The sequence below is a fragment of the Ixodes scapularis genome, unplaced genomic scaffold (assembly GCF_016920785.2).
Source record: "Ixodes scapularis isolate PalLabHiFi unplaced genomic scaffold, ASM1692078v2 PGA_scaffold6__148_contigs__length_123643588, whole genome shotgun sequence".
Lineage (NCBI taxonomy): Eukaryota > Metazoa > Arthropoda > Arachnida > Ixodida > Ixodidae > Ixodes > Ixodes scapularis.
Window position 1 is genome coordinate 85,616,208 of NW_024609881.1, and position 26,956 is coordinate 85,643,163.

Genomic DNA, 26,956 nt, shown 5'->3' on the forward strand with positions numbered 1-26,956 from the left:
TTTAGGCTTCTTCAAGTTACACTAGTGTCCTGTGTATCCTGAACAAATTTTGACGAAAACCTTATATCCCGACTGCTCTTAGATTTGAAAGCAATGTCCTGGCCTCCTTTTACGTACCTACCAACTACAGACACAGCGAGAGCATAAACTATAGCATCGACCAAACATATCCATATTTGCAGGCACTTTGCGAAATATGAGACTCAAAAACACTAAAGACACCAATGGCCGTACCTTGTCAGTAATATTCTCGCAGCAAATGTCAGTAGCAGAATTCTGAAAAACATCATGTGGCAAATATTTGCTTTATTTGTTTACGAACACAACGTCTAAACACGCAGCTCAGCTATTTACTCTCCGCGCCTTTCAAATCTCGTCCATCTTCGAAAGTGGTCTTGGTGTACAACCATCTCGGGGCTCAGTTGGCCGACGGACGAGCATCCTGCGTGGTGGGAACGGATGTTAGGCTGAATTCAGTACGTCGGACTTTTTCTCCTAGGGCTAAACTAGTATCTCTTTTTAATATCCCCAGGGCGCTCTAAATGCGTAGCATCAGTCTTTTGTGACGTTACAATGTCACCTTGCGTCGCGGTGCCAGGTAATACCACAGTTTCACGTGACGTCAAGTAACCATCACGAAGCCACGTTCCCCTCGCGATTACGCGATGGAATCGCAACATTTCGAAGGAAGCAGATGCGCTTTCTGTCCTTTATGACAAGATAAACAATGTCGAAAGTAGAATATGCAAATTGTTTCAAAGTGAAAATTGGTGCACAGCTTCTTTAAATGCTTCAACTGGGTTTGGGAGCACGCGGTAGATTCGGGTATGTGCGGCAAAAAACCTAGGTGTTAGGAGTTCGTATCATAACGAGTGTGCTGGTATAAGTTTACTTCTAGCAGAAAAAAAAATAAAAGAGAAAGTTGACGATATGCAGACGGTTGCATTGTTCAAATCACGCGCGAGAGGCGTTCACAATTTAACGGCGAACGCCTCTCGCGCCGATTGGTCACAAGTGCGCATGCGCTGCGTTTTCGCGCGGCGAGGAGGAGAGCAGGAGTAAAGGCGCAGAGAAACTCGCAGATGATCAGCGCTTTGGACACCTGCTCGCAGCCCGTGTTGCAAACGCTGTCCATAAGCCACGTGACCCCGACGGAACAGTGAGACCCCTTCTTGTATTACATGCCCTCTCAGCCGGCGGAGACTGTCCTTTTTCGTGGGGGGGGGGGGGGGGGGGGGGGGGCTGGCTGAGAAGTTTTCTGGGCGGGGGGGGGGGGGGGGGTTTCCGCGCAATTGTTTTTGCACCGTCAAATAGCAGTAGTTTATTTTAGGGGAGTACATCTTGCAGTGTATGTATATCGCCATTGGTCCGTCGCTGTTTGTCAATGTCAATCACCACGCAAGCGTAGCCGTGTGTTCATCGCCGGTACCACGACGCATGTGCCGGCGACCACAAATCTGAAAAACAAAATGCTTGTGCCAGCTGCAAAGTTGTGGGGGTAGAACCCAGGCCCCTGTGCTTCGGAAGCCGTAATCTACTCGGCCACGGGTCTTTTCTCTTTAATACATGGAAATAAAGCCTGGTGGGACATCGCAAAATGGCACGCTGCTATGGAAGCGGACCAAGCGGACGTAAAAGTGATCGGTGCCGCGTTGCCTTCTCGCCAGAACTAGAGTTGGAGCTAACGAAAGCACGCTGGGATTCCATTTGCCGTGTACTTTGTCAATAAATGCAATGTGGGCGTTATTCTGTGTACATGCCAATACTAGAAGCTCGTTACGTGGCACGTAAACAGCGTCTCGGTAAGGATCATGGCCCGGGGGGGGCACGAGCCCCGATGCCCTCTTCCCCCCGTAGCCTACCCCTATGTGCCCTCTACTCATCGATAGAGAACAAGGGCAGGTGCACTTCGTGTCGTATCTATGGTCGTATTAACGAGCTGCACCCGGACGGAGATTGAAGTGAAAAGAGCATATAATGCGCTCCAATATTTGTTGCCAGTATACACCAACTCATGTTTACAAACAAACCGGCGCGCCCCTAGCGGACGCCACCGGCGCCGTGCATGCGCGATGGGGGGTGTGGGCAAGAAGCTCGCCGTCGCCCATAAACAAACCATTGGAACGCGATGTTGTCGGCGTCGGTGTGAGTCCCCCTGCCCTTTTTCTCGTTCTAATTGTTGACTCTACGTCTTCCTGCCGATGTCTGACTACTTGAGCGGCGTCAGCAAAATTACTGAGGCTCGTTACACCGCCCAACTTCGCGTGAATAATGTGACATGTGGCGATTCATTCCGCGTGGACGCCGCAGTATGTACGCTAAAGCCTGATTCGCATGATGCGATTTCGCTCGCAATTTTCAGTCGTGACGCCGCTAAGGCTGCAAGATAGTCGACGTGGATACTGAAAATCGCAAGCATATTCGGACCAAGTGAATTAGGCCTAACAAGTTGGCGATGGTTAGTGGTAACAATGATCAACATCTCCTTGTATCTACTGTTTACATCCGAGCCTGCTTACCAACCTTCAACTTTAAGTCTTTTGAGACCTGCACTTACTTTTTATCGCAAGCACCGGGCCAACAATTGGTCTATGGGCCGGCGTCGTCTAAGAGAGCAGACGACAAGCAGAAACGTTTGAAAGAGCAGACGAAAGTTCGAACGATCAGGCGGCCGTTTGAATTTGAAGGCGCACTAAACTTAGTCCGCAGGTGGTCCGCACAACTTGACAGTTTTCTGGCGTTCATGTTGGAACAAAACAAATAAATCTGATGACCATAAATATCCGTGAATTCAACCCAAATGGCTTCCCGCCCAAGCAATCGTTGTCCGACGGCGTCTGCTCTCCCCTTTTCACGGCAGATATCCAGATTCTCGGACGAACCGAGCACGTGAAAAATGACCTTCAAACCTTTCTCGACACTTTTGGTACGGCCCCAGTCGCGGCGTTTTGACGAGAAGGAAGGCTTTTGCCTGGTTCCTTTCAAAACAACGCAGGAATACACGTCTGGCATGGGGACTTCTGCCGACAGTCCCAGACCGGAAGTGCGACCGACGCGCCGCCACCGCGCCGTGACGTAACATAGATGAGTTCGTGTATACTCGGTCGATGAAACATAATCAGTCGAGGCCACACGTCGTGGTGTTTTGTTCGCTCGTATAAGGCTGGATATTATGCTGTTACGTTATTGTTTACTTCGCACGTTCGATGGCCATGGCGAGTTCCGATTGCGATGAATATAAGGACGAAGAGAGCACTTACCCATTAGTGCCAGCGCTCGATCGAGTTCTTCTCTGAGTATGGCAAGCATCTTCCTGACACCAGCTTCCCCCTGAAAACGTAAAACAATATATAAAACAGTGATGACGCAGGTGAGCTGATGAATGTTTACCATTATTTTTAAGCACCTGAGGCAGGGTGAAGAGAGTGAAGAAACCAAAGTGGAAGGAGCAGGAAGAGGACAATAGAATTAAGGTAAAGTTGCCTTTAATATCTCCTTCCTCGTCTGTACACTGTGGTACCTCAGGATCTTCACACAGCCTAATTATAATTAAATAGGTTTTGATTTATTTAGTTTAAACGTTAAGGTTTACATCACATTTATGAATACATCATTAAGCGAATGACAGAAAAATGCATGAATATAGCTTCGTTTATGCCTACGTTTTTATGCGCGACCTCAATAAAGCGAGGACGAAGGCAGAATATTGAATCCCTTACACCATCCTCCCGCCCGGGATGTTAAAGCCCGTTCACACACCTGCGTTCGGAGCGACCACCATTCTTACGAAAGAATGAAACCGGTTGGAACGAGGAGTTGCCATAGCAACGAAGCGCCAAACGGTCGTTTCGTTCGTGTTCGTTCGCAACGCAAGGAGCTGAGCCGGGCTGAACTTCCTCACTACGTTCGAGAACGGCGGAAGCGACCGCACCGACAGACTGATCACAGGTGGAGGAGAGCTCGTCCGCGCGCGTTGCATGCCCGTCATGCCGCTTGCGGTTCCTTGTATCTTCAAACATGGCGTCGGTGGTGATCCTCGACGAGGCCGGCGGAGTTGAAAGGAAGCCTGTCGTTTCGTGTAAAAGCACTATCCTTGACTGTGAATTCTTGTCGTGTGTCGCTATGATAACCCGGCACGTACTAGAAGGGAAGATCCGTCTTCTCGTGCGGTGATGTCGTGGAGGCACTCTCAAGACAGCAGAAACGCCTGTGCCGTCGTGTTTCGTTACTTCGACTACAGTGGTGCTTCCCTCGAACATCGACTGGATTTATTATTTTGCACATTCCATGCGTGTGTTCAAGTTCAAGGCATTACTAGTGCGTAATGTATAAAGGGTGCAAATTTTCACGCGTTTTCATCACCCGAGAAAAGAGATTAGTGTTAGCAATCCTGAACGCTCGCAACGTCTACGTGATCACGAAATCATATTTCTACGTTGCTATATCACTGCTAAGATCACATCGTCTTTTGTGATTGTGGAAAAGGCGTGTGACGAGATTTGTACTATTGCTAAAGTCGCTTATTAGCGCGATCGTCCAAAATGGCGTACTGCATCTTTTTCTTCTCTTTTTTTTTTTTTTTCATCCCCTCTACCCTGCAAGCCTATCCTGAAAAAAGAAAATAAAGTCTGAGGCTTTATTTTGTTCTGTTTTTCTATTTTCTTTTACGCCAGTGAGTGGCAGTGCGTCCCCTTCTTTTTAGAGGCACCCCTGAAACAGCTGACGGCGGCGTCGAAGCGGTGCCGTGCTGACGACCCGGTGAGCTTGTTGCAGTGGCTGCAGGTGTGCGTGCGCGCGGCCCAAAGCGGTCGTTCCGGTCGCTCCGGTCACAACGGGCGCAGTCGTACATAACGCGCTCGTTGCAGATGTCTGAACCAGCCTTTACCCTATGGCGGATTAAGGCCTCAATCTTCTCGCATTCGACGGCTGCTGCGTATTTGGGCATTGTTTCCGGACAACTGGTGGAAATATAATCTACTAGAGCTGCGACCCAAGTAACAAACACAAACGTGTCAAGGGTTTCAAAACAGTGCGAACGGCATGGACAAGTAAGAGACTGGACAGGACAGTTTCTTGTCCTTGTCTTTCGTGTTGACTGTTTTTCAGATTTCTATCCAACTAGGTCAGTGGTTCTCGACAGAACCACTGGGGTCCGCGAGTTCATTTTAAGGGACCGCAAAGCCCGGCTGATTCAGTCGAGCTTAGCAATATAAGTTGTCTTTTTTCAAATTGAGAAGAAGCGCTTCAATTTTCGGTTGAGTCTTGTGTGTATGTCAATGAGAGAAGCCTACTTCACACTAGTCCTTAGTTATATCCATATATTACCTCAATATTATAATTAACCTATACGTGCCTTTTTCATAACAACGAACGGGATCCTCCATCATCTCCGCCAATAAACAAGGAGTCCGCGAAACATCAATATTTGAGAAACACTGAACTAAGCTATCAACCTGTGGAGGTAAATGTTTGTTAGAAAATGTGCCGAGTACGTTTTTCTATAGTCCATTTTAGAAACTGCGTGCAGTGACATAGAAGCCAGACAAGGGCGGTAACAGCTCTGAAACACGCTTTGTTTTTAGACGAGAAACGTGCACCTCAACGCCAGGCCCTACCTTTCCACTACATTCACATCAGTGAATACACTTAAAAATATTTCTCGATGGTTACTGCCTTTCAGCTGCTTAAGCTGAAAGCACCGGCCTTGTGTTTTAGGTTGCTGCCAGGAGTTCAGCGGTGAGTACCGGTCACTTTGTTGGACAGATCATTAATATTAACAACAGCCAAACGTACTACTATTTACAGTGTTTACAGTGTCTATACTCCGTTTCACACTTAGCGTGCAACGCTGTCAAAGCTACTGGCGCGAGCGCGTGGCTTCATCTATGGTTTTGTTTGCGCGAGAACAGATGCAAATGATCAGCGAGATCAAACCCCACGCTCGTGCCAAAAGCATTGACAGCGTTGCACGCTAAGTATGAAACAGAGTATAGACAGTTCAAGTATATCCCACTTGTCTTGGTGGTGTTACTCTATACATTTTTTCCTTGATAATTATGAGGTACTTAATCAGGCGACTGCAATTAAAGCTGACAATTCTACTATTGAATTCATTAAATTTTTTATTACAATATGCCACAAGAATTGTTGAGATTTTTTTTTGTTAGCGAAAGAAACTATCTTCTGCCACCTTCAGCGCCATCACTGCGGAATTTCAGCATATCTGTATACTTGCCTTTGTTGCGTGGTTCTATAGAAAACGTAAATACCCGCTTTGTCTAAAAACGTTTAGAAGTAATTCGGTGTGTGTCTTACGTTGTATGCCAGCCCCCAGAGGGCGGGACGACCAACGAACACGGCTTTGGCTCCGAGTGACAGCGCCTTGACCACGTCGGTTCCACGACGAACTCCGCCGTCCACATAGACCTCAACACGACCACGGACTGCACGCACAATCTCGGGGAGGATTTCAATCTGCAGGGACACCACGAACAAAAAGAGCTTTGCTTACCTTTCTTAGTAAACGATATATGTATATTTCTAAATGATGGTTTTGAACAAAGCTCCTGATGGGTACCCTACTGTTTAAAGGAGGGGAGTGTAATCAAACAAGACAAAAGGAAACACAAAGTCGCAAACTGATGCCGATTCACATGGTGGGATTCTGCTTGCAATTTCGCAACAGCGACGTTAAGAACCGCACCTTTCCCTTCGTTCTTTTTTGCCGCACTACAAATGTCGACACTAAGCCGCAACTGAAGGCGCACCATGTGAATCAGGTTTTAAATCTCACTTTAATCACCATGACGGTTTGTATTTATACGAGCGGTCGTGACAACTAAACTTTAGTTTTAAATCAGTGCTGTGGTGTTTTCCTTTCTGTAAGTGCATCTCTCTGTAGAGCTTTACTTTTATTAATGCGAAGCCATTAACGGTCTCATGGAGCTGAGCCGGCGGTGTGAGCAACCGTCCACAGCAGATAAATGGCACCTAAATTTCCATTCCCAATAAAACACAATGAAAAGCGCAGCAACGCAGATGCTTCGTCGCGGAAGCCGACGGGTGCGCTCAAGGTGAAAGCGGACGCGCTTCACAGCAACGCAACGCTTCGGCACGGAAGCCGTCGTGAACAGGTTTCTTCAGTACGTCTTTTTTATATATATCAGCTATATTACCAGCCCAGAAAAGGGTTGTCGAAGTTCCACAAATTATTGACGTTTGCTACAGCATCGTACAGAGAAGCAGATTGAGCTTATTATGACACTTTCAAACTAAGAAAAACAATGAAAAACTGTATATCTTCCTTTGTATAACACAAGGACGCTCTAAAAACAATGCATTTTTAGGTCATTTGTGATGTCATTGTGCTACGTGATGCCATCGAAGATACACCCTCGCATTAAACACGAAATCTTGAAGAGCTCGTCCTATAAATCCTATCCACGGAAAAACGAGGACTAGCTTCACTGTCGTTAAATGTTTGCTTTGCGCAAAGAGCGCATCTGCGAAAAGCTAGCTAGATATCCCTCAAAAGTTGACCGCGGTATCCGCTCGTCTCTGCAATCTTAGAGAGAGTGAAAATGGAGACGTGATAATGAACGGCAAAATGCTAATGCAAGTCTGTAGAGTAACCGGACAGCCTAACACCGGAAGCACAGTCCTCGATAGACATCGCGCACAAGCCATTACTTCCTAATTCCTTCCCACGATTTTTGATCGATCGATCGAGAGATTGATCGGTTAATTGAGAGGTAGGACTTGTTCCATGTATACGTACGGTTGCTGCGACTCCGTCAAACTGTCGACCGCCGTGATTCGAGACAAGGATCGCTGAAACACCACGCTTGACGGCTTCCTCCGCATCTTCGGCTGTGAGATATATGGAAAGTGAAATTAATATTTTCACCACCAAAATTACGAGCAACAACTTTTACTAGGAGGAATATCTACCAATCCGCTCATTCGCAACGTTGCTCGCTTACAGCACCAAACCATCCCCAAAAGTGCAGACACTTCGCGTACGAGAAAGCGCATGTGGATTGTGCTCTCCGATGCTGTCCAGCTGTCACTCGGCGTTAAGGGTAAAAGGCTGCCGCCGGCACATTGATATACTGAGTTCGCCAAAATAACAGAGATGGCTGTCTCAACTGGCGCTAGAGGTGCTTACGACGAGACATGGTGGCAACAGCACCGCTCCCAATAATAGTAAAAGCAAGAACTCCGACTCTGAGGCGCCATAGGCCGTTCATCTGCTCATGGTCTGTCCGCGCCAGGGCTGTAAAATTCGCGCGCAATTAGGTATATTTCCCTAGTAAAGCATCTATTCTAAGCCTCTTAAAATAAATTTACTGCCCTTCTATTACGTTTAAACTACATTCGACGAGAACTTTACTTCTAACGTTTGAGAGCGTTTCCTTATTACGACCTGAAAACAGAGTATAAACATTTACGGACAAAGTCGTTCACTACAATTAGGTGCAGTTTTTTATGTCATCTAAAATAATTTTGCGAGGTCAGGAACTTGCCAGCATTCATAGATTAGTCTATTGCGGCTGAGCTTGCGCTCACATGCGACCTTCCAGAGTGCTTCTGCAACGTGCTGTCATTATGAGTGCCCGTTGAACACCGCACACTCAAACTTGGCTTCCGGTGGGCACCTTTGACATGACGTCATAGCTGACTTCGGACTGGTGAACCGATTGCAAACAAGCATATGTTATGCAAATTATGGCGACATATATGCTATTAGTGCTAACTTTCAACCACAATTTTTTACGGGGACCGTGAACAGCCCGTGGGACTATATTTGGGGCATGTAGGTCTGCCACAAAGCATAAATTAGATTTTCACCGTGTAGGAAAAGACCCAAAAGAAACATCGAGCAGAAAATTTAAAGACAATCGGCTATTTCAACTCTCCACCACCAAACAAAATTGTTATATAGGGTGGTTCAAGTCACCAGGCTCGATCTCAAATGGACCGTAAAAATCGACGCCTGCACGTAGAAATCTAAACTTTTCGTCAAAGGTGTATTCACAGGTCGGTTTTTTTCGTAAAATTACAAAGCGTAGCTCAGTTTCTGTAAAAAATAAGGCCAAGAAACTTGCCAGGGTCTACGGCGGGCAGCAACGCAGGCGACAGGGGTCCAGTAGCGGGGTATGTTTGGCGTTCTCTATTGATAGATAGCGCTACCTCCTAATCGCGACGACTCGCGACCATCGGGGTTTATTAAAATGAATATATTCTTTTTGAAATGAACCTTCGGTTAAAAAATGAATGCGAACAATAAGATCAAAACTTAAAGTAAAGAAACGCGTCTGCATAACGGCGGCGCTTTTGCTGCCAACGAATTTTGTCTGCGTGTCGTCTGCTATCTTTCGGTGGTCGGCTGCACCTTCGGACGCTGCTCCCGACGCCATCTATCAATACCAAGGCCAAACACACCCCGCTACTGAACTTGGTCGTCTGGGTCGCCGTCCGCCGTAGAACTTGGCAAGTTTCTTGGCCTTATTTTTTACTAAAAAGGAACTACGCTTTGTAATTTTACAAGAAAAAACAGACCAGTGAAATACACCTTTGACGAAAAGTTTAGATGGCTCCGTGCAGGCGTCGATTTTTACGGTCCAATTTAGATCGAGCCTGGTGACTTGAACCACCCTATATATTGTATCACAGCTTCGTGTCACTTTTGTAATTACAACAATGTAGCTGATATTGCAATGCCAAGGGCCCGTTGCGTTCTATGGACATTTCGTCGTGCTCATTGGTCAAGAACACGAGCCCGAATTTCCGCCAACAAATCTGAGGATTCCTGAGAACAAACCGAGCAGTGGTTTGTGTCTCTACTCCGTCACAAGCACATGATAGACATGTTTGTTTCCTCCAGACAACTGTAATCTCCGGGAACGTGACACTCCTTTTGAAATTATTTTTAGGAGACAAATTAGATAGTCCCGGCTTACTTTTGCTTTAATTTAGTAGCAAAAATCAATGCTATCGTTTATTGTATTTATGACTGGCTTTTCATGTCTCGTTGAACAATACGCTGGTTGCAAATGTCGATTACAAAATAACTTTATATGTTTCCCGTAACATCTGTTTATTGAGAAAATATTTGCACGGGCTTAGAATTATGATTTTTGCGAGTCGCTATTTCGCTCCTATTCTGTGTAGACCCCCAGGCGGCATGGCAAAGAACGCCAAACTTGTACCAAGTTTGGCAATTCTGTGGTCTAACTTGGTTTTAACAATATTTCGCTCCAAGGCGTTTGTTGGTGCCAAAGTTATACTAACAGAAACTTGATTATCTGCAAATATATCTCACAATAAAATACCTGATTGTGAAAAACCTTTTAGTATCTATTCGTGTGATCGCGATGCTAGATATGGAGGCGGTGTCCTAATCCCCGTGTCAGGGCACATCCACTCCTATCGCATTCCCGTTCCTTCTTGCTTGGAAGTGGTCTGCACTGGCATACGAATCAACACCGTGACATAATGTTTTGCGCCTGTAATTGATCCCCAAACGCATCTTCAACATGTTGCATTAATATTTACGATGTATTGAATTGTATTGTTGTTAGATGCCCACATGCACCTATTATTTTATTAGGAAACTTTAATTTTCCAAGAATAGTTTGCTATGGTGCCGGCCCAAATGGTTCTGATTCATCAAGTGAAGTTTGGAAACGCTGGTTTCCATTTCAATTTCTCCCAGCTTATAACTCAGTCTACGCAAGATTTAGAATCGATTGCCTGTATGCTTGATCTCATCCTAACAACCTTTTTTGACCAGGCTCATCGATTGGCTTTTCACCGGAACTAAGTGGTCATTGTTTTATATACTTTTCCCAATTATCATCCTTTAGTAAAAAAAATATAATGGGGACTACCAAAAGGCCAACTTTGCATCTAATATTAGTGAACTTGCACATTTCTGGATGAGTACGCGGCGGAATTCGTCGAACCTACTGTTAAAACAAACTGAACTCTTTTTTTAAAATAAGGTGAATTGTTTAGTCAATAAAAATTCACAGATCATTCCTTGCAATCATCAATTGTCTTGGTTCAGAGTTTCGTTGATGAGTCTTTTAATAAAAAAATGCGGCTATTTCGCAATGCCACATGAAGTGATACGTAAGATCACTGGTCTAGTTATCACATTACGTCTTTTTTTAAAAACGCAGCCAGGGAAGCTAAGCACATTTTCTTCCACAACACACATCCTTTGCAACCAATAGAAAAAAAATGTCAAACATTTCTGAAGTTTCATCGTTCATTCCAAAGATAAGACAGCCTATCTAAGTTATTGCTACGGTGTGGTTCTTGACAGATTTAAATGTTGTTCAGTTTGGATCAAGCCTTTTATAAGTAAATTTTTAATCTGCCCCCTGTTTGTCTTTCGCACATTAGCGATGTGAGTTGCCATTCCCTGCTGTCCTTTGTATATAGACTACGTTAATGTGATTCACTTAATAAAAAATTTAAGTGTGACTGTAGATAGGAACGGGCGGTATTACTCCAAATTAAAATATAATTTTCAAGTTTACTTGTCCGTAACTTTAAGCTCATTTCACTGTCTCCAAGTTCTTGTGTGAAACCAGGCGACTGAAAAGTGGGCATGATAGTGACATTATTTAAATCGGGTGATCACCACTCTCGACTTAATTACGGCCCGATCTCATTAATCAGTTACCCCCCAAAGTTTTGGAACATATAATTTATTCTAACGCCATTTTTTTTTAAGTCAAGTTATTTTACTTGATATTAGCACTGTCTTCTTGAATCTTATTCGTGCGAAACAAAATTTTCTTTAAACAAAAAACGTTTTTCTGGTTTAGACAATTGTTTTCATATCAACTGGGTATTCTTGATTTCTCAAAAGCTTTCAATCATATTTCTCTCATACTATATTGTCTCAACTTAAGCAAATTAAACATTGACCGGCATACCATCAAGAAGATCAAGTATTTTCTATGTAACAGAACCCAATTTGTAACAGCTCTCGACTTCGAATGCTCGCCTTGTCCGGTCACCTCTCGCATGCCGCAAGACTCTGATATCGGTACCCCGCTATTTTTCATTTACATAAATGATTTACCTATGTTTCCCTCTTCGCCAATCAAGTGAGGATAATAATCTCTAGAGAAGGGAACAATGGGTGCAAAGCACAAACATAAATTTCCAAACACAACTAGGCGACTGGTAAGCGACCGAAAAAATCCGCCTGGTCCTGGTATTGAATCAGGGACCTCTCCATTTCCAATGGAGTGCGCTGCCAACTGAGGTAACTAGGAGTTAGACGTCAGTAGAACAAACGGTTTTTATCAGCTGCCACCAGCCTAGCAGTCGCAAGGGTGAACGGCCTGCATTTACAGTTACAATGATCATGCAATTAATGCAAAGGTGCAAGCGAGCTGGACAAAAATGACGATAATACTTCTAGAGAACAGGAACAAGGGGGACAAAGGTCAAAAACAAATCTCCAGACACAGCAAGATGACTGGTGAGCGACCGAAAAAGTCCGTATGATGGTAATGCAAATAATACAAAGGTGCTAGCAAGCTGGACAAGAAAGACGATCATAATCCCTAGAGAAGGGGGTGTTTGTTTTTCTGACGTCTAATTCCTGGCTAGCTCAGTTGGTAGAGTGCTCCACTGGAAATGGAGGGATCGCTGGTTTAATATCAGGACCAGGCGTATATTTTTGGTCACACACCAGTCAGCTAGCTGCGTTTGGAGATTTGTATTTGTGCTTTGGTCCACTTTTCCCCTTCAGCGAAAATGGTCATCTTCATCCTTGTTTCGCTCACACGCACTTTGCATTAACTGCATTACGAACATCAATCAAGTAGTTAGCCAAAAACTCTGTCATTTCTCTTGTTATCTCCGCTAGTCTTGATACCTCCGCACTTCAAGCTGATCTGAACAAAATTTACATTTGGTGTAGCTCATTGAAAATGCGTCTTAATAATAAATGCAAATTAATGCAAATTTCTTGCCGTCTGCTCGGTGGTAATGTTTTTACCTATTACGTTGCAGAGCTTGCTCCAGATGAGGTAACATCCTAGAAGTACCTCGACATTCATTTACCGCCTCTCCTGGTAGACCATCTATCAATTATATAATTAACAACTTTAATCGCAGGCGTAAGCATTCACACCATTACTTCTGTACAAAACTCTCGTCTTTTCTAAACTTGAATATGCATCATCAGCATCGGATCTCGGCCTTGACTTTTTTACTAAGAACACAGAAGCACAGTGCGAAATTGCAGTGCATGCTTTATTTTTTTTTTGCGCTCGTTTATTAAGCATATCCCTCAATGAAAACCAACCTAAATCTCCCCCAACTGGACCCACGTAAAATGTGTCACGACTAGCTCTATTTTACAAAATTTATCATTCTAATGAGTCACTAAAAAGCGAGCTTCTTCCTGAGCCGTCATACCTCTTCGTACAGATCGTCACCATAAAGTACATATCCCTTTTTGTCATACTATCGTGTTTTTTTTATTAATTAATTCCAACGACCAGCGCTAAATGGAACCATCTGCCCACCTCAGTCGCCGAAATGACCGATGTTTTCAGTTTTCAAACTTGGAATTAATGTGTTTTTTTTTGTAACCTAGATTTGGTGTTTTTTTTAATTTTAGTTTGCCAATTTGATGTATTTGTTATTTACTTTCCGCTTCCTAAGAAAAAACTAAAAAGGTTCTTCAGAAAAACAAGTTAGTGGGGACTTTTTATCTCCTGAATCTAAATATCACGTTCGTTTTTTTCCCGAAGATGTAACTAAAAACCAGAAAACACGAAAAACCTCCAGTTAGTCGTTACGTCCCGTCATACCCAGATCTTTTGGCCGCCAAGCGCGTGCCGCTTGTGTGGGCAGCGCGTGCAATCGCAAACTTGATAGGTATATTTCCACTAACTGACATCAGTCGTGACGTCTTTGTTTACCTTTTTTTTTCAGAATAGCAAGAGTACGTGAGCATAACTTTGATAGGCGCAGACGTTGCAGGATGGCGGAGATTCCGAAAACTCTGGATATGACGTAACGCTTTGAAAAGGGGAGCTTCAGCCGTACCTCATAAAGGATTTTCTGCAACCTCCTTGCACCAAATTTAAAGATAATCTCCGCATTCGTGATCTTGAAAGTCAAATAAAGACGTTTTAGGTGTTTTCCATTAAATAGAAAACCGCTTTAGTTGCCATATAACGCCCTCTGGGCCTCGAGATAATAAAATAAATACATAAAACAAATTAACACAAAGTGGTTTTTGCCGTTTATGGCATTTCTCTAGTTTTTCACACAATTACAGAAGTGCCAGAGTTGTGCAAAAGGGGCCACGTATCAACCGATTAGACAGTAGCAAACTCTAAATCTAGCACTTGTTTGGCAGTTTTGGCCCAAAATTATCAGGTAAAAAAAAAAAAAAGCCAGATTGAGGCCTAATTTTGGCATTTCCTCGAAATCTGAGGCCCAAAGGCGTCAGGCTAGAAGTGAACAGGCCGGCGGTGAAGCAGGAGTGTCAAGCTGTCGGACGTCGCAATCCGGGCGGCTGGTCGTGTAAATTCTGGCAAGAACCATGTGCGAACGAGAGTCGCTGTAGTCGTGCCATCTCAACTCCTGACTGCTGAAACTTCCTTGGACTATTAAGCTGGGGATCGACCTCTAGCAGATCAGGAGGCTGCTACATCCACCACCTATACTTTGACAAAACCAAGATCACGGCCGCTAACAACATGATACTTTTTCATCGGATCAGCCGGAAAGCGAGAGACCATGTTTTAGGTCGCGCTAAGCACATCAGTGGGAGGGGAGTTTTAGGCACCATAGTCGTATCTCGGTCACACGTGGGAAAACGCTAAGGTGTTCATGAGTGTCAGGTTTGCTCAGGAAGACAATAGCGTTCAGAAATATTGCAGTAGATGTAGGATAATAGCACCTGTGGTGATTCCCTTCACAATCACGGGTAGCTTGCTGATGCTCATCAACCAGGTGACGTGATCCCAAGTCTGCGAAGGGTCGCTCCATGCTTGCCTCTTGAAAAGCGGCGCATTAGGCAGCGTATCCTCGGAGTTCATGATTCCCTCGAAGTTGGCGCATCTGGGTTTATGGCGCGTTGTGTTGGGCTTCGTGCGATTGACGAAGGCTAAATTATATCACAATTGTTCTTTTAAAGATCCACACAATATTAAGGGACATTTCGCTATGTGTTAGCGACTCGCCCCCGCTTGTCATATTAAGGTTTTTTAAACGGTTCGCCTTCCGCGTCTCGTTCCTATAACAACTCCTACTCTTTCTTCGGGGAAAGTCGATAGTGAAAACGTGTTTTTTTAAGAAAGTGGTTGAATTGATAGTCTGATTAGCATGCATGGCAAAATATATATCTAGGCAAACTTTTGTTCCTCATCCGAAAGTGCCAATTCTTAGAGTTCTATCTTTCATTTGGTATTCCAAATGTGACTTATCGTTCCACCACAGCGCCATTTGGGTGCGCCTCGTCACCCTGAGAATTGTCGTAAGCGGTTGAGTGATTGCATAAAATGGTTGGTTAAGTAGTCATTTATTATTTATTAGTATCATTGGTGTTCGCATTATCTTTATTGTCATGATCGTCATAATAGGGATTCAAGCGTGTGGCTGAGGATTTCAAAAGTACTGGCTTCCCGCAGCGTTTGCAAAGAAAGCAATTTATACAGTTCTGTTACCGCGCCTGTACGTTATATGAATCGTCGCCTAGCTTTGTAAGTGTTAAACTTATGCAACCATATTTTCTCAACGCAGGCTCGAGTAAAACATGCTGCGCCCTATTTATAGGATAAGTACAGCTTACACTTAGTACCAAATTTGCGAACCGGCCTTTATCAAGACGCTATTGTTCGCTAAATGTTTCTCTCAATATGGCCGGTTTACTGAGGCATTCCCAAATATTGAAACGGACTTTATTGTGACTTCATTGTACGCTTAATGCTTTCACCAACATGACCCGCTAATTTATGCATTCCCAGATATTGAGCCGGTCTTTATCAAACCGCTATTGTTCGCTCAATGTTTAAATCAACAAGGTCCGTTTACTTCAGCATCCCCGGATATCGAATAGGCCTTTATGAAAAAATTATTATACGCTAATATTTTTTTATAATATTACCGGTTTACTCTGGCATTTCCCGATATGGAACTGCCCAATATCAACATGGTACGCTTGGTAATTTTTCGTTGTGGCCCCTTTACTTAAGCCTTCTTAGATATCTCAAGATATAAGTACAACGTACCTGATTCCGCCCGGGATACTGGAACTTTCCTCGCGTTCCACGATTTTCTTTCCATCCACAGGCATGTCCACAGTGACCACGAGTGCACGGTAGCCGGCGCCTTCTGCGCGTCTAACCAGGTTTTTTACAAAATCCAGGTTTGGGATCATTTGCACCTGGAACCATCGAAGTCCTTTTGGTGCTGCCTCCTTCACAGCCTCCATGGAGGTGCTGCTGTAGATGCTTAATATCATCAGCGTCCTCTCAGCCTGGCTCGCTGAAACAAAACCGTTAAGACAAATGTATAGAGGTTAACGAAAAACAATTTGATTAGAGTTACAAGCTTTTATTCCCCATGCACTATATTGTCTCACAATAATTTCCAGCGTAATCGGTGCTACTAAACTACCTCGACGCGCTCTACCCTTGTTCCGTGCCCACGTTCAGATTCCGATTAAACAGAACATAGCGGATTTGACTCGACGTCACTCTCGAGTGACGTTTGGAACCTCGGCGTTTGAAAACCTAGCCGCGTCCAGCGTTGTTCTATCTGGATCGTCAAGTGACATGACCCGTCCCGGAGGAACTCGGCAGATTTCGAACACAGCCATGGTGGCCGAGTTGGGACGAACATGGCGGACCGCGCGCTAGCAGACAACAGGAGCGAGGCGAGGAGGGCAGGGGAGGAGGACTTGTGGCTGCCTCGCATAGCGTTATTAGGGACGTGAGGCGCTGCGATCAGATGGAGTTTATTGAGAGGCGCGAAAAGTGAATCGCAACGGTGCCCGCCACTTTTATGCATTTGCTACTTTCGGTTACGACCACCACGCACTGTCAATGTGCCTTGATTTGGCGGTTTTATTCGTGCGCGATTGGTTCAGCCAGTGACAGCGAGCTCACAAAGACTACGTGTGGCGTGACGAGGCACTTTTTTTGGCGCACTGCTTGACTTTCTACTTCGGAACCTAGCGTAAGCTGTGCGTGAACGTACTGAACCAAAAGCCTCTATGTACGGAAAACTAGGGACATCCTTTGAAGAATGCCGCCTGCTATCTTGGGCCAAACCAGGCGGCGCTACCGTCGACGCGCGGGTGTAAAAAAGCAAAACATAAAGATAAAAGGTGTGCGCGCCAGAAAAGGAGGGAGAAGGAATGCCTATGCTCTCGGTGTGCAGTGCAGGCTATGAGCTCAAGCTCATGTCACCAATCAAATAACGCCGACTGTGCAACGTCATGGCTTCGAGGCTGGTAGACCACGACAGTGAGCTTTCAGCCTGTGTGTATGTTATACATGATGGGGAAAACAGCTCAGAAGACACGGACTACTAAGAGGAACACACACGACACGACAATGCTGTACTCGCAACTGACAGTTGCGAGTACAGCATTGTCCTGTCGAGTGTGTTCCTCTTCGTAGTCCGTGTTTTGTGAGCTGTTTTCCCCATCATGTATAACGTCGATCAACTGGCCCAGTTCTCCACCTTATTAGAGTGTATGTATTTGCGTGTCTTGGCAGCCTTTGACTGCGCTCTGACTCAAGTATAGAAAGGCCGTCTGCTATCTTGGGCCAAACCAGGCGGTGCTACAGTCGACGCGCGGGTGTAAAAAAGCAAAACATACAAATAAAAGGTGTGCGCGCTAGAGGAGGAGGGAGAAGGAATGCCTATGCTGACGGAGTGTAGTGCATGCTATGAGCTCAGGTCGCCAATCAAATAACGCCGACTGCGCAACGCCACGGCTTTCATCGTCTTTCTTTGAGCACATCCTTCGAGGCTGGTAGACCGTGACAGTGCGCTTTTAGCCTGTGTGTATGTATTTGTGTGCTTTTCAGCCTTTCACTGCGCTCTGACTCAAGTATAGAAAGGCCGGCTGCTATCTTGGGCCAAACCATGCGGCGTTACAGTCGACGTGCGGGGGTAAAAAAGCAAAGCATGAAAATGAAAGGTGTGCGGTGTGCGCGTTAGAGGAGGAGGGAGAAGATTTCGCTACCATTTTATTCAGGGGCGTCAACTGAAACTATTGTAAAACGCAGTATAACGACGTATATGAAGGCACACTATAACTGGAAAGCACAGATTACTTGTCAGTTAACTAAGGAGTGGTTCATATTTGGAGCGCAAGTTCGTATGCTCTTTACATAGGAGTTGCGATGATGTCAGAACGCCGAGCTCTTATTGGCTGGTTGAATAAATAAAGGGTAGACATCAAGGCCATCTAGCATTGAGGTATACCCACTATATCAAGGCTTTTAGCATCAAAACCCGGCGTCGTTCCGACGTCATAGCAACCCCTTTGCAAGAAGCAGACGACTTGCTCTGGGCATAATTTTGATGTCTTTACAACGTTTAAGAAGTTTAAGAAGCGCGAAATATACTAATCCTAGCGTTCGAACTAATTACGGTACACAGCACCTTACATATCTGGTACAAGAGCTACTAAACACACACCCAACTGTAGCAGAAACGGCCCAAGAACATATCGTTCTTGTTTTGTTCGTTATAATTAAAAACAGTTAAAGAGTATATACTTGGCATCTCATGATCTGCAGTTAGTACGAAGTTGACAGTTACCTGTTTTGTGTTCTGTTGGATGTCGGAATCACTCCATTTGTGTATAATTATTTTGATTATATTCCCATTTCTCTTCCGAGTGCTGTAAGAAAGGGCTGGAGCCTCGTCAGAAGACAACTTGTCTTCTTTTGCCCAAGCCTCACAGACCCTTTTATGCGTCTTAAATAAAGAGTACGCATTCATACGTTCTTTAGCTTGACCACACCTTATGTAAAATGCAGAGAAGTACAAGTGCTTGGGCACGTTCACGCAAGTGCTTGCACGCCGGCAGACTGAGTGTTCAATAAACGCCCTTACGAACCAGATGACATCCGGGGTCCCTCTCTTCATCTACAGCATTTGGGGCCGAAACACTTCGAGGGGATCACGATAAATTGCCTATGCAGGACCCGTGGCACCGTGAGCCCAAAGCTCAACAGCATAGACGTTCTTCTCCTGAACGCGGACACCCCAGATCTGGAGTTTCCTGCTTCCGTTGTACTAGCTAATCCAGAATGAAACGCGTTTGGTCGAGCTTGAAGGCGAAATACTAGCATTGACTATCGATGGCAATCTAAAAAACGAACAGGAAGGAGCAGAATATTACCATTTAGAAATTCACCACAGCATCACACGCGTTCAGTAGGCCCTGCAGTCTAGAGGCAACCCGCCGCAACTCTTGAACATTGCCACGACCGCGACGAATTTCCGACTCGACAACCTCCAGCCCGACGACTTTCTTCCCACGAAAGCGACTTCCATCAACGCTCCTCCTGTATCTGCCCTGGGGAGTCTTCCAACAGTCTCCCTCCTGAAGCTGCTTGCGCCAACTTTCGAAGTAAAACTTTGCGAGTAGCAGCGATGTTGATATCATTTGAACGCAACCATTCAAGTATATTTTGATCTCCCGCCAATCGCAAAGTTTAAGTACTTCCTTCCGTACCTGATATCTTGCGCCAAGCGAGCTGTGGTGGGAATACGACTGTCCGAACTGAATTATGATCTGGCAGTGCGTAATGACCAATTTCGACTGCGTGACACCTGAGTCGAAGATCATATCAACAACTTTGTAAGTCTACCGATGATCAACAGCTCCAACAACGTAGTATATCTGCGGAAACTGGACAGGGCAATACGTTTCTGAACCACGTCTTTGAAAGAGTTAGATATTCCACCTACCAACTATATTGTCGTTGTGCTTCGCGTCCTCATGCGCTGCTTTCCCTGCGACCTAGCTATCCTGTAAAGCCAGAAGTTGAAAAAGGCGGCACCGGCATCCCCCTCCAGATACACCTGCCTTGCGAACAGAACAAGATGCCATCATCATGGCGTTTCTTTGGATGAGAGCAGAAATCCGAGAGAATGGCTACATCGATTATGCAAGCAACAATCTCCGACATACACAATTGCGAATGAGACTTTAAGATGCCTCCCCTGCAACCAACCCTTCAACGCTTGCACTGGGAACTATGTCAGCAAGTCACCGACCAACAGCATGATCCTTCTGTGGCCCCATCGAACGCAAGGTGCAGAACTATCAAGCTAAGCTTGCAACTCAAAACAAACTAGCCAAATTTTTACGAGCAGGTTTCTGCTTTAAATTCAGCAAGGAAAGCCACATTGCACGTGTTTGCCGTTTAAGTAAGAGATTGACCTGCTAGGGTCGGACATAAGGTACCGTCGAGGAGGCCTCTGTGAAGTAGCCACAGCAGTTGTAAGCATAACCAGCTGCACTTTCCGCTCCTCCGCTGCGCTCTTACAAACTGCCAGCGGATGGGCCTTATAAACACGTCCGAACAGCCTTCAATTATAATATTAATGAAAAGTGCAGCCAGAGTACATTAGTTCAACATGATGTTTTTGAAAAATTTGGTTGTGGAGTCGTTGGCGAAGAGGTTTTAACAATCTTCACGTTTGAAAACATAGCTTCTAAACATCAATGTTGACTCGTGGTCATCACCACTCAAAGCCAACACAGCAATCGTAAAGTATCACCTGAAGCACTAGAAATTCCTTACCTGTGCGCCATCTCATATTAACGACTCGGTGACAATTTATTAGGACAGATTCGTTCGCACGGCCGTATAGCCGCAGATGTTATTCCTGCTGGTCTCGTAACGGGAGACATTGCCATCTCAATACTTTCAGTCGCCTGCTGGCAGCTCGTCACGGGGAAATGTATAGCTTGAACGAAGACCTTACCACCATGGAACAAAAATTTTCGGCTGGATGTTTAAAGACATTTACTCCGAAAATGTACGCCATTATTCACCTATAGCGTCTGGACGCTCATGAACAAGCGAGCCGATCGATTCGTGCCATAAATCGAGTGGTCAGTTTAACACTTCTGGCTGGGACGATGTGAGATCCCACGTTCACAAGCCACCATGTTACCCCCAGCAGCACCGCAACTCACCAAAGATTGTAGGCAAAGGTTATCGACAGCAGATTGTGCAGTCCGAACGAATGCAATGGAAAAGTCAACTTCATTCATCGAAAAGCGAAACGTAAAGCAGCTGGAGTTTTGAAGAGAGTTTAAGAAGCACAAGAAAACCGGATACATATTGCTTCGTCACACCGTGCCCAGGACCCTACAAAGATTGTCGACACGGTTCCAACATGGAGATGTCATTCTGAAAGACGACTTGCAACTACCGACATGGAAACTGGGAAGAGTCACCGTCATACTCCCAGCAGAGATCGCGTACCTCGAGCTTTCAGACGATCCCTTCTTGGAGGGAAGGGGGGGGGGGGGGGGGGGGGGCGGGGGAAGGGGGGATAAACATGTTTGTATAGCAAGTTGCCCTTCTAGAAGTAGCAACGCCACCAGCGGGCATGTGCACGTGCACGCGAGGCAGTCCACACTGCCAGTTTTAGCGTTTTGAAACCACTTTACAAACCAGACGAAGTCTCGGGCCCTTATCCACATCCTCAACACATTATATGATGAGCATTAGCAGATTTTTCTTTTTTTGTTGCGGGCCAAACATGTTTTATGAAATGAACCCCCTTCTCCGTGTCGTGCCAAGTATAGTGAAGGTGCTTTTTCCGCCTTATGACGATGTCGTTCCGCTTGATCGGCGCCGAACTTCGCGCCTCGGATCGACGTTCCCGACGTCGCCACGTCGCAAAGCAAACGACGCGCTATTTTTTTTAACAGCGGAGGCACTTGTAGGGACCGCGTTATAATCGTGGCCGCCGAAGTACCTCCGCCAGCCTCCGCCGGCCAACGTATCCTCTCTCTCCTTCGCCCGCATTCTGAATACGCCCACGTTTTCCGTATGGCCGTCCAAACCAAGACGTACAATCCTTATTTGTATTTTGTGCGCGGGAACACCTTTTTTTTACGTGTTCCGGCATACGGATTTGGATTACGTTTCGATTTAGACCGCGCTTTACCAGCCTTCAAACAAGACACGTAGCGCGAGAAGTAGAAACTGCTCTTGTTCGCTCTGACTGGAAGGAGACCGTGGGTAGAGGCAAAGGAAACTATCCCTTTGCGTCTACCAATCAGAGCTTAACACTCCGACGTCCCCCCACGATATCACCTCGTCCTCTACTTCAGTGTTTCTCCGTATCATCCAATATAATTCAACGAGGAATATCCATGGGTCGGATTGCGACACAATGGTGTGCTCACCTCTGGCGGTGGCAGCTTCCCCGTCTGGGTGTGCGTATTTGTGGAGAGCCGTCGGCGAGATCCCGATCGGCATAGATAGCGTCTGGTCGCCCAGAAGGGTCACCTCCAGTTGCCGCTGCGCTACGCCCCGAAGCACCATCGGCCGTAGACGTAACCTGTGTGCGAAAACAGGCGAGCTCCGATCTTTTTTCAGGACATGAAAGCAAAAGCACGCAACGACATGTTGGTTTATGAGATGCCGCCATTTTTATTTTACAAACGTACATTCATCGTTTTGTCACTTCTGGTTAGAAAACAAAAATTGTGTTGATTTTATTTTAAAACGAAAAAAAAAAGCATTCAATGGGGCCTAACTGTAGTCCCTCAAGATAGAGAAGGCTCACACTAACTCCCTTTACTTTTTGAACGTTAAATAAAAAAAAAAAAAGAGATGAGCAAAAAGGTCACAATAATCTCGCGATTTTACGAGGGGTTTTAAGAAACAGAAGGTTCACCAAAGTGTGTTCCAAAAGAAGCAAACAACATAGACAAAGTAAAAGACTGTGAGACAACGGAACTCCGAAACTGCAAACAGCAAAGGGACGATACATACACGGGAGGTAGTTGACATCGCACATAGGCATCAATAGCTAGAAGCGTGCTGATACCCCATTTTCACAAGCTTACCAGCATAATGTTCAAGCATACTAGCCCAACAGCTCATTTTAATGTTCAAGATCGAAGACGTCGATTGTAGCATTTTTTGTGTTTTCAAAAATGCCGAGAACCTTTTTCTTTCGGCCTTTTATTTAGTAATGCCCGAAGCCCTCTCTGAGAAATGAAAACACACCCACGACCCACAAGAAAAAAGAACTCGTCTTCATATGGAATGAAGAAAGAGCAAAATTCCACTACTCTTGTTTTTATTGTTCTGATGCTTCTGCGAATATCTAACTACTTTGCTTGCCTCTCGCTCTTGACTCTCAGCTCTGAGGGGGATCCGTGGCTGACTATGTTAAAGGGGTCATGAAAAGATATCGGGTTGGAAGGTTCATGACTTTGCAAAGATGTACTGGTCCTAGCCTGGCCCAAGTATACTCGCACAGACCGCCACTTATTCAGAAACTTCTTTGCCGATGTGAAATTTCGAGGTTGAAAGGAGACTATTTTCTTCGATCTTTTCTTCGCAAAGCTTGATGACGAAATTCTGGCATCGATACCACCCACCGGACGACACTCGAGCGCGGCTCATGGGTTGGACACGAGAACGGGGTGAGCACTTGAATTCGGCTCGCAACAATCAATGCCTTGGCAAACACTCGGGTGGTGGCTCGTGTTCAACCACTGCGGTGATGAGAACGGCCAATTTTCTGACAATGCCTGGAGCTCAGCACGCTTTTCTACGTTACCAACCCCAGCGCGTGGGTATGATTAACGCGGGAGGTATAGGATATCCCAGGCAGCACAAAACGTCGTAGAAACGTCGAGGAAAGGTCCCTGAGGTCCGTGACGTGTCGCGTGACTTCGGTCGGGTTTTTTCGGTGTTGAGGTGACGTCCTCATATAACGTTTCATTAGAGTCCAATCAGTGACGTTGTGACGACGTTGTATTTCAACTCAAACGTCGTCAACGTTCCCACGACGTTCATGCACGACGTTCAGGCAACGTCCAACGCTCACGTTTCTTTGACGTTGAAGTGAAGTTCATAAATGACGTTCCATTATCGTCCTGTCTGTGACGTGCTGGCGGCGTCATGTTTCAACTTCTACATCGTCATCGTCGCCACGACGTCAAGACAGACTTTTTAGTAGTGTCGAACACTTACATTTTTTCGACATTTAAATAAAGTCCATATAGTGGCGTTACATTATTGTCCCGTCAGCGACGTTTCAGCAACGTCGCGTTCACACCTAACTGTCGTAAACATCATACAGGACATACTGGCAACGTCGACACATCACGTTTTGTTCAACGTTGAGGACATGTTTAAATTACGTTTCATTTTTGTCTTGTCATTGACGCCCTGGCGATGTCATGCCACAACCTTTGTTTTGTGTTTTTTATCGCTTTTACAGCTCAATCTCTAGCCGCAGAATCACGTATAGTACGCGTTCACTGTTATAAGCTTAATTACAGCTGTGGTCAAGGTGGACACTACTGAAGAGCCGCAAGAAAAACTTAATTTTTGAGAGCTTGAAGGAATTTATTTATTTACACATTAATTTATTTATTTCAGATATAATTATTGCACATGGGATTACGCTAGGGAGGGCATATACGAAACTCAATGTGCACTGAAGGAAAAAAAAATACTATGAAAGCATGTTGGGAATGTTATTCCTTTTACATGTACTTGCTATACTTTTGGTTTGTTTAAAATATTGTTACGGTTTTAATTTGCAAAGTCAAGCCCATGGAAATGAAGCTCATGGCGTCTAGAACGGATCGAATTGTGCCATTCTTTTTCTTTCTTTTGCACGCGCGTTGTTGTCTTGCTTGTGTCCTGGGACGCGCCACAGGCGCGTCACCACACTATTTCCTCTGCTGGTGAATTCAGGCTTGCATTATTTCCTATGAGCATCCATACTGCTCCGCGACCACCTGGCATTGTTTTAAGGTTCGGCGATTTCCCTTCCTGTTTTGTTACCCATGCTCACTTCCGCACAACCACGAAATTCGCATCAACATCACAGTTCATCCACAACACCAAATTCCAGCACATCAGCCCATTAGCGCTTTCGGTAGATCGGTGCGGAGTCTTGTTACGTGACTGTCAAAACAGATCTTGCTTTCTTTGGCACTGCTAACGTACCCCAACAAAAATCGCACGCCGGCACGCACTGTATCGGAGCGCAATTTCACTGCACACTTGCGCATTTTTGAACACTACGAAAAATAAAATGCCCGGCAATGACGAAATCCGGTAGATACTGTAAACAGTTTGTGTAGTGAAAAGACGGTGAGAGCGCAGGCGAGCTGGTGGTAGCTAATCATGTCGTATTACACCTGAGACTGCGGTGGAAGAAATCGGAAGAACTTTCAGTAGAAGGAACAGACACAGAGAACGTCTCAAACTCAGCTGAGTTTGGTTTGAGACGTTCTCTGTGTCTGTTCCTTCTACTGAAAGTTCTTCCGATTTCTTCCACCGCAGTCTCAGGTGTAATACGACATGATTAGTTTGTGTAGATTGGCACTCATGATGCCAACCGTTGAATGGCCCAGGTGACGGTCCAAAAAGCGTTCAAGTCCAGCCCGCAACTACATGTCGGCAAAACAAAAAAAGACAAAAAAAAAAAAAAAAACAGAGCCGGCGCTAACGCGGCGCGAGAGAGAGGGGAAAGGCAGGCAGAGGACAGGCCAGTGGCACCCCCATAGAGCCCCATGCGATGCGTCGGGAAACTCGGCAAGAAGAGGGCGAGAGAGAAAAGTGGGGAAGATAGTGGCGACGAACAATCGACAAGCGTTAGTTCCGGGTGCATGTATTTTCTCAGTCGTTCCCAAAATATTTCCCTGAACTCTATGTTGGCCCAGAGAGAACAGCTCTGGGTGTAACCCGGTCCAGTTTTTTCCAAAAGTCAGTCATTAGCACCGGCCGTCAAGTCTACGGGGTCTACGAGGCAGGCTGTTTGTCGCCGTGATTTTTTTAGAGTCTGCATACAATGGAAGTGCTGCGATTCCATTTCTCAATAATGCTGTCCAGACTGAGTCGCTCGATTCGCCCCTATGAAGAAGTCGGTGATCGCCATAAACGCCGTCGTGTTCAGTGACGGCTTGTCGACCTTTTTCAAGGCCATCACGCTTCACACGTTGAATCGTATTACTGCTCGGATCAAGGTGCCTGTGAGGATATGAATGACGCCCCCCAGAAAAGAAAGGGCAGTGCAGATAATGGCGCGTCAAGTCCAGTCTCTGATCAAGGCCCTTTAGACGCCTCCGACAATCCCAGTCAAGAATGCCCAGCGGAAAGGATCCCACTTCTGAAACCATTCCCGTGCACGCAGCGAGAGTACCAGCTATGTGCAATGGGGTGGGTCAGCGGATTAATCAGAAGCAAAACAAGGTAAGCGGTGGAACATTCCGCGCAGCGTGACATCGTCCCTTGTTCATTTCTTTACGTGAATTTGTTTGTTTTATATACTTCTGGCTGCCACATCCAGAGACGTCTTTTGGCGGCGCTCCATCTCGTGTCTGAAAATGCTAAAATAACCGGTTCGTACCAAACCTGTGGTTTAGTGACTTACTTCGTACTTGCATAAGAGCAAATTGACTTCGCAATAATACTCAAGAAGCACTTTTTGTGTGTGTGTGTGGGGGGGGGGGGGGGGGTGGGGGGGGATGGACAAAACGTCTACCCCACGACGCCTAGGGAACGTAATTTGGAATGGTTTCTAGACGTTCTATGAACGTCGTTGATGGTTTGGATGTCGTAAACAGACGTATCATAAACGTCGAGGGAGGACGCAACGGCCCACTGAGACGTGCATGTGACGTGTGACAAACGTCATTGGGAATGTGTTCTCAACCTTCTGTGCA

The 26,956-nt window shown here is 45.5% G+C and overlaps 1 protein-coding gene across 1 annotated transcript; it reads right to left on the reverse strand.

Moving 5' to 3' along the window:
* Positions 1 to 350: 350 nt before the first annotated feature.
* Positions 351 to 16,480, reverse strand: LOC8029795 (hydroxyacid oxidase 1). Its single transcript, XM_042294839.1, has 6 exons — positions 16,278 to 16,480; positions 14,948 to 15,108; positions 7,778 to 7,869; positions 6,316 to 6,474; positions 3,261 to 3,330; positions 351 to 442 (listed from the first exon to the last, which is right to left on the reverse strand). The coding sequence occupies exons 1-6, from the start codon at positions 16,478 to 16,480 to the stop codon at positions 351 to 353; spliced, it is 777 nt and encodes a 258-aa protein (XP_042150773.1).
* Between the last annotated feature and the right edge of the window lie 10,476 nt (positions 16,481 to 26,956).

Bases quoted from the DNA above. Each gene is read 5' to 3' on its own strand.
- LOC8029795 (XM_042294839.1), bottom strand. From the start codon at position 16,480: ATGGAGGCTGTGAAGGAGGCAGCACCAAAAGGACTTCGATGGTTCCAG. The intron at 7,870-14,947 runs GTGCTATTATCC...TATATCTCACAG, and splicing joins TGTGAAGGGAATCACCACAG to CCGAAGATGCGGAGGAAGCC. The intron at 6,475-7,777 runs GTACGTATACAT...GTGTCCCTGCAG, and splicing joins TTGACGGAGTCGCAGCAACC to ATTGAAATCCTCCCCGAGAT.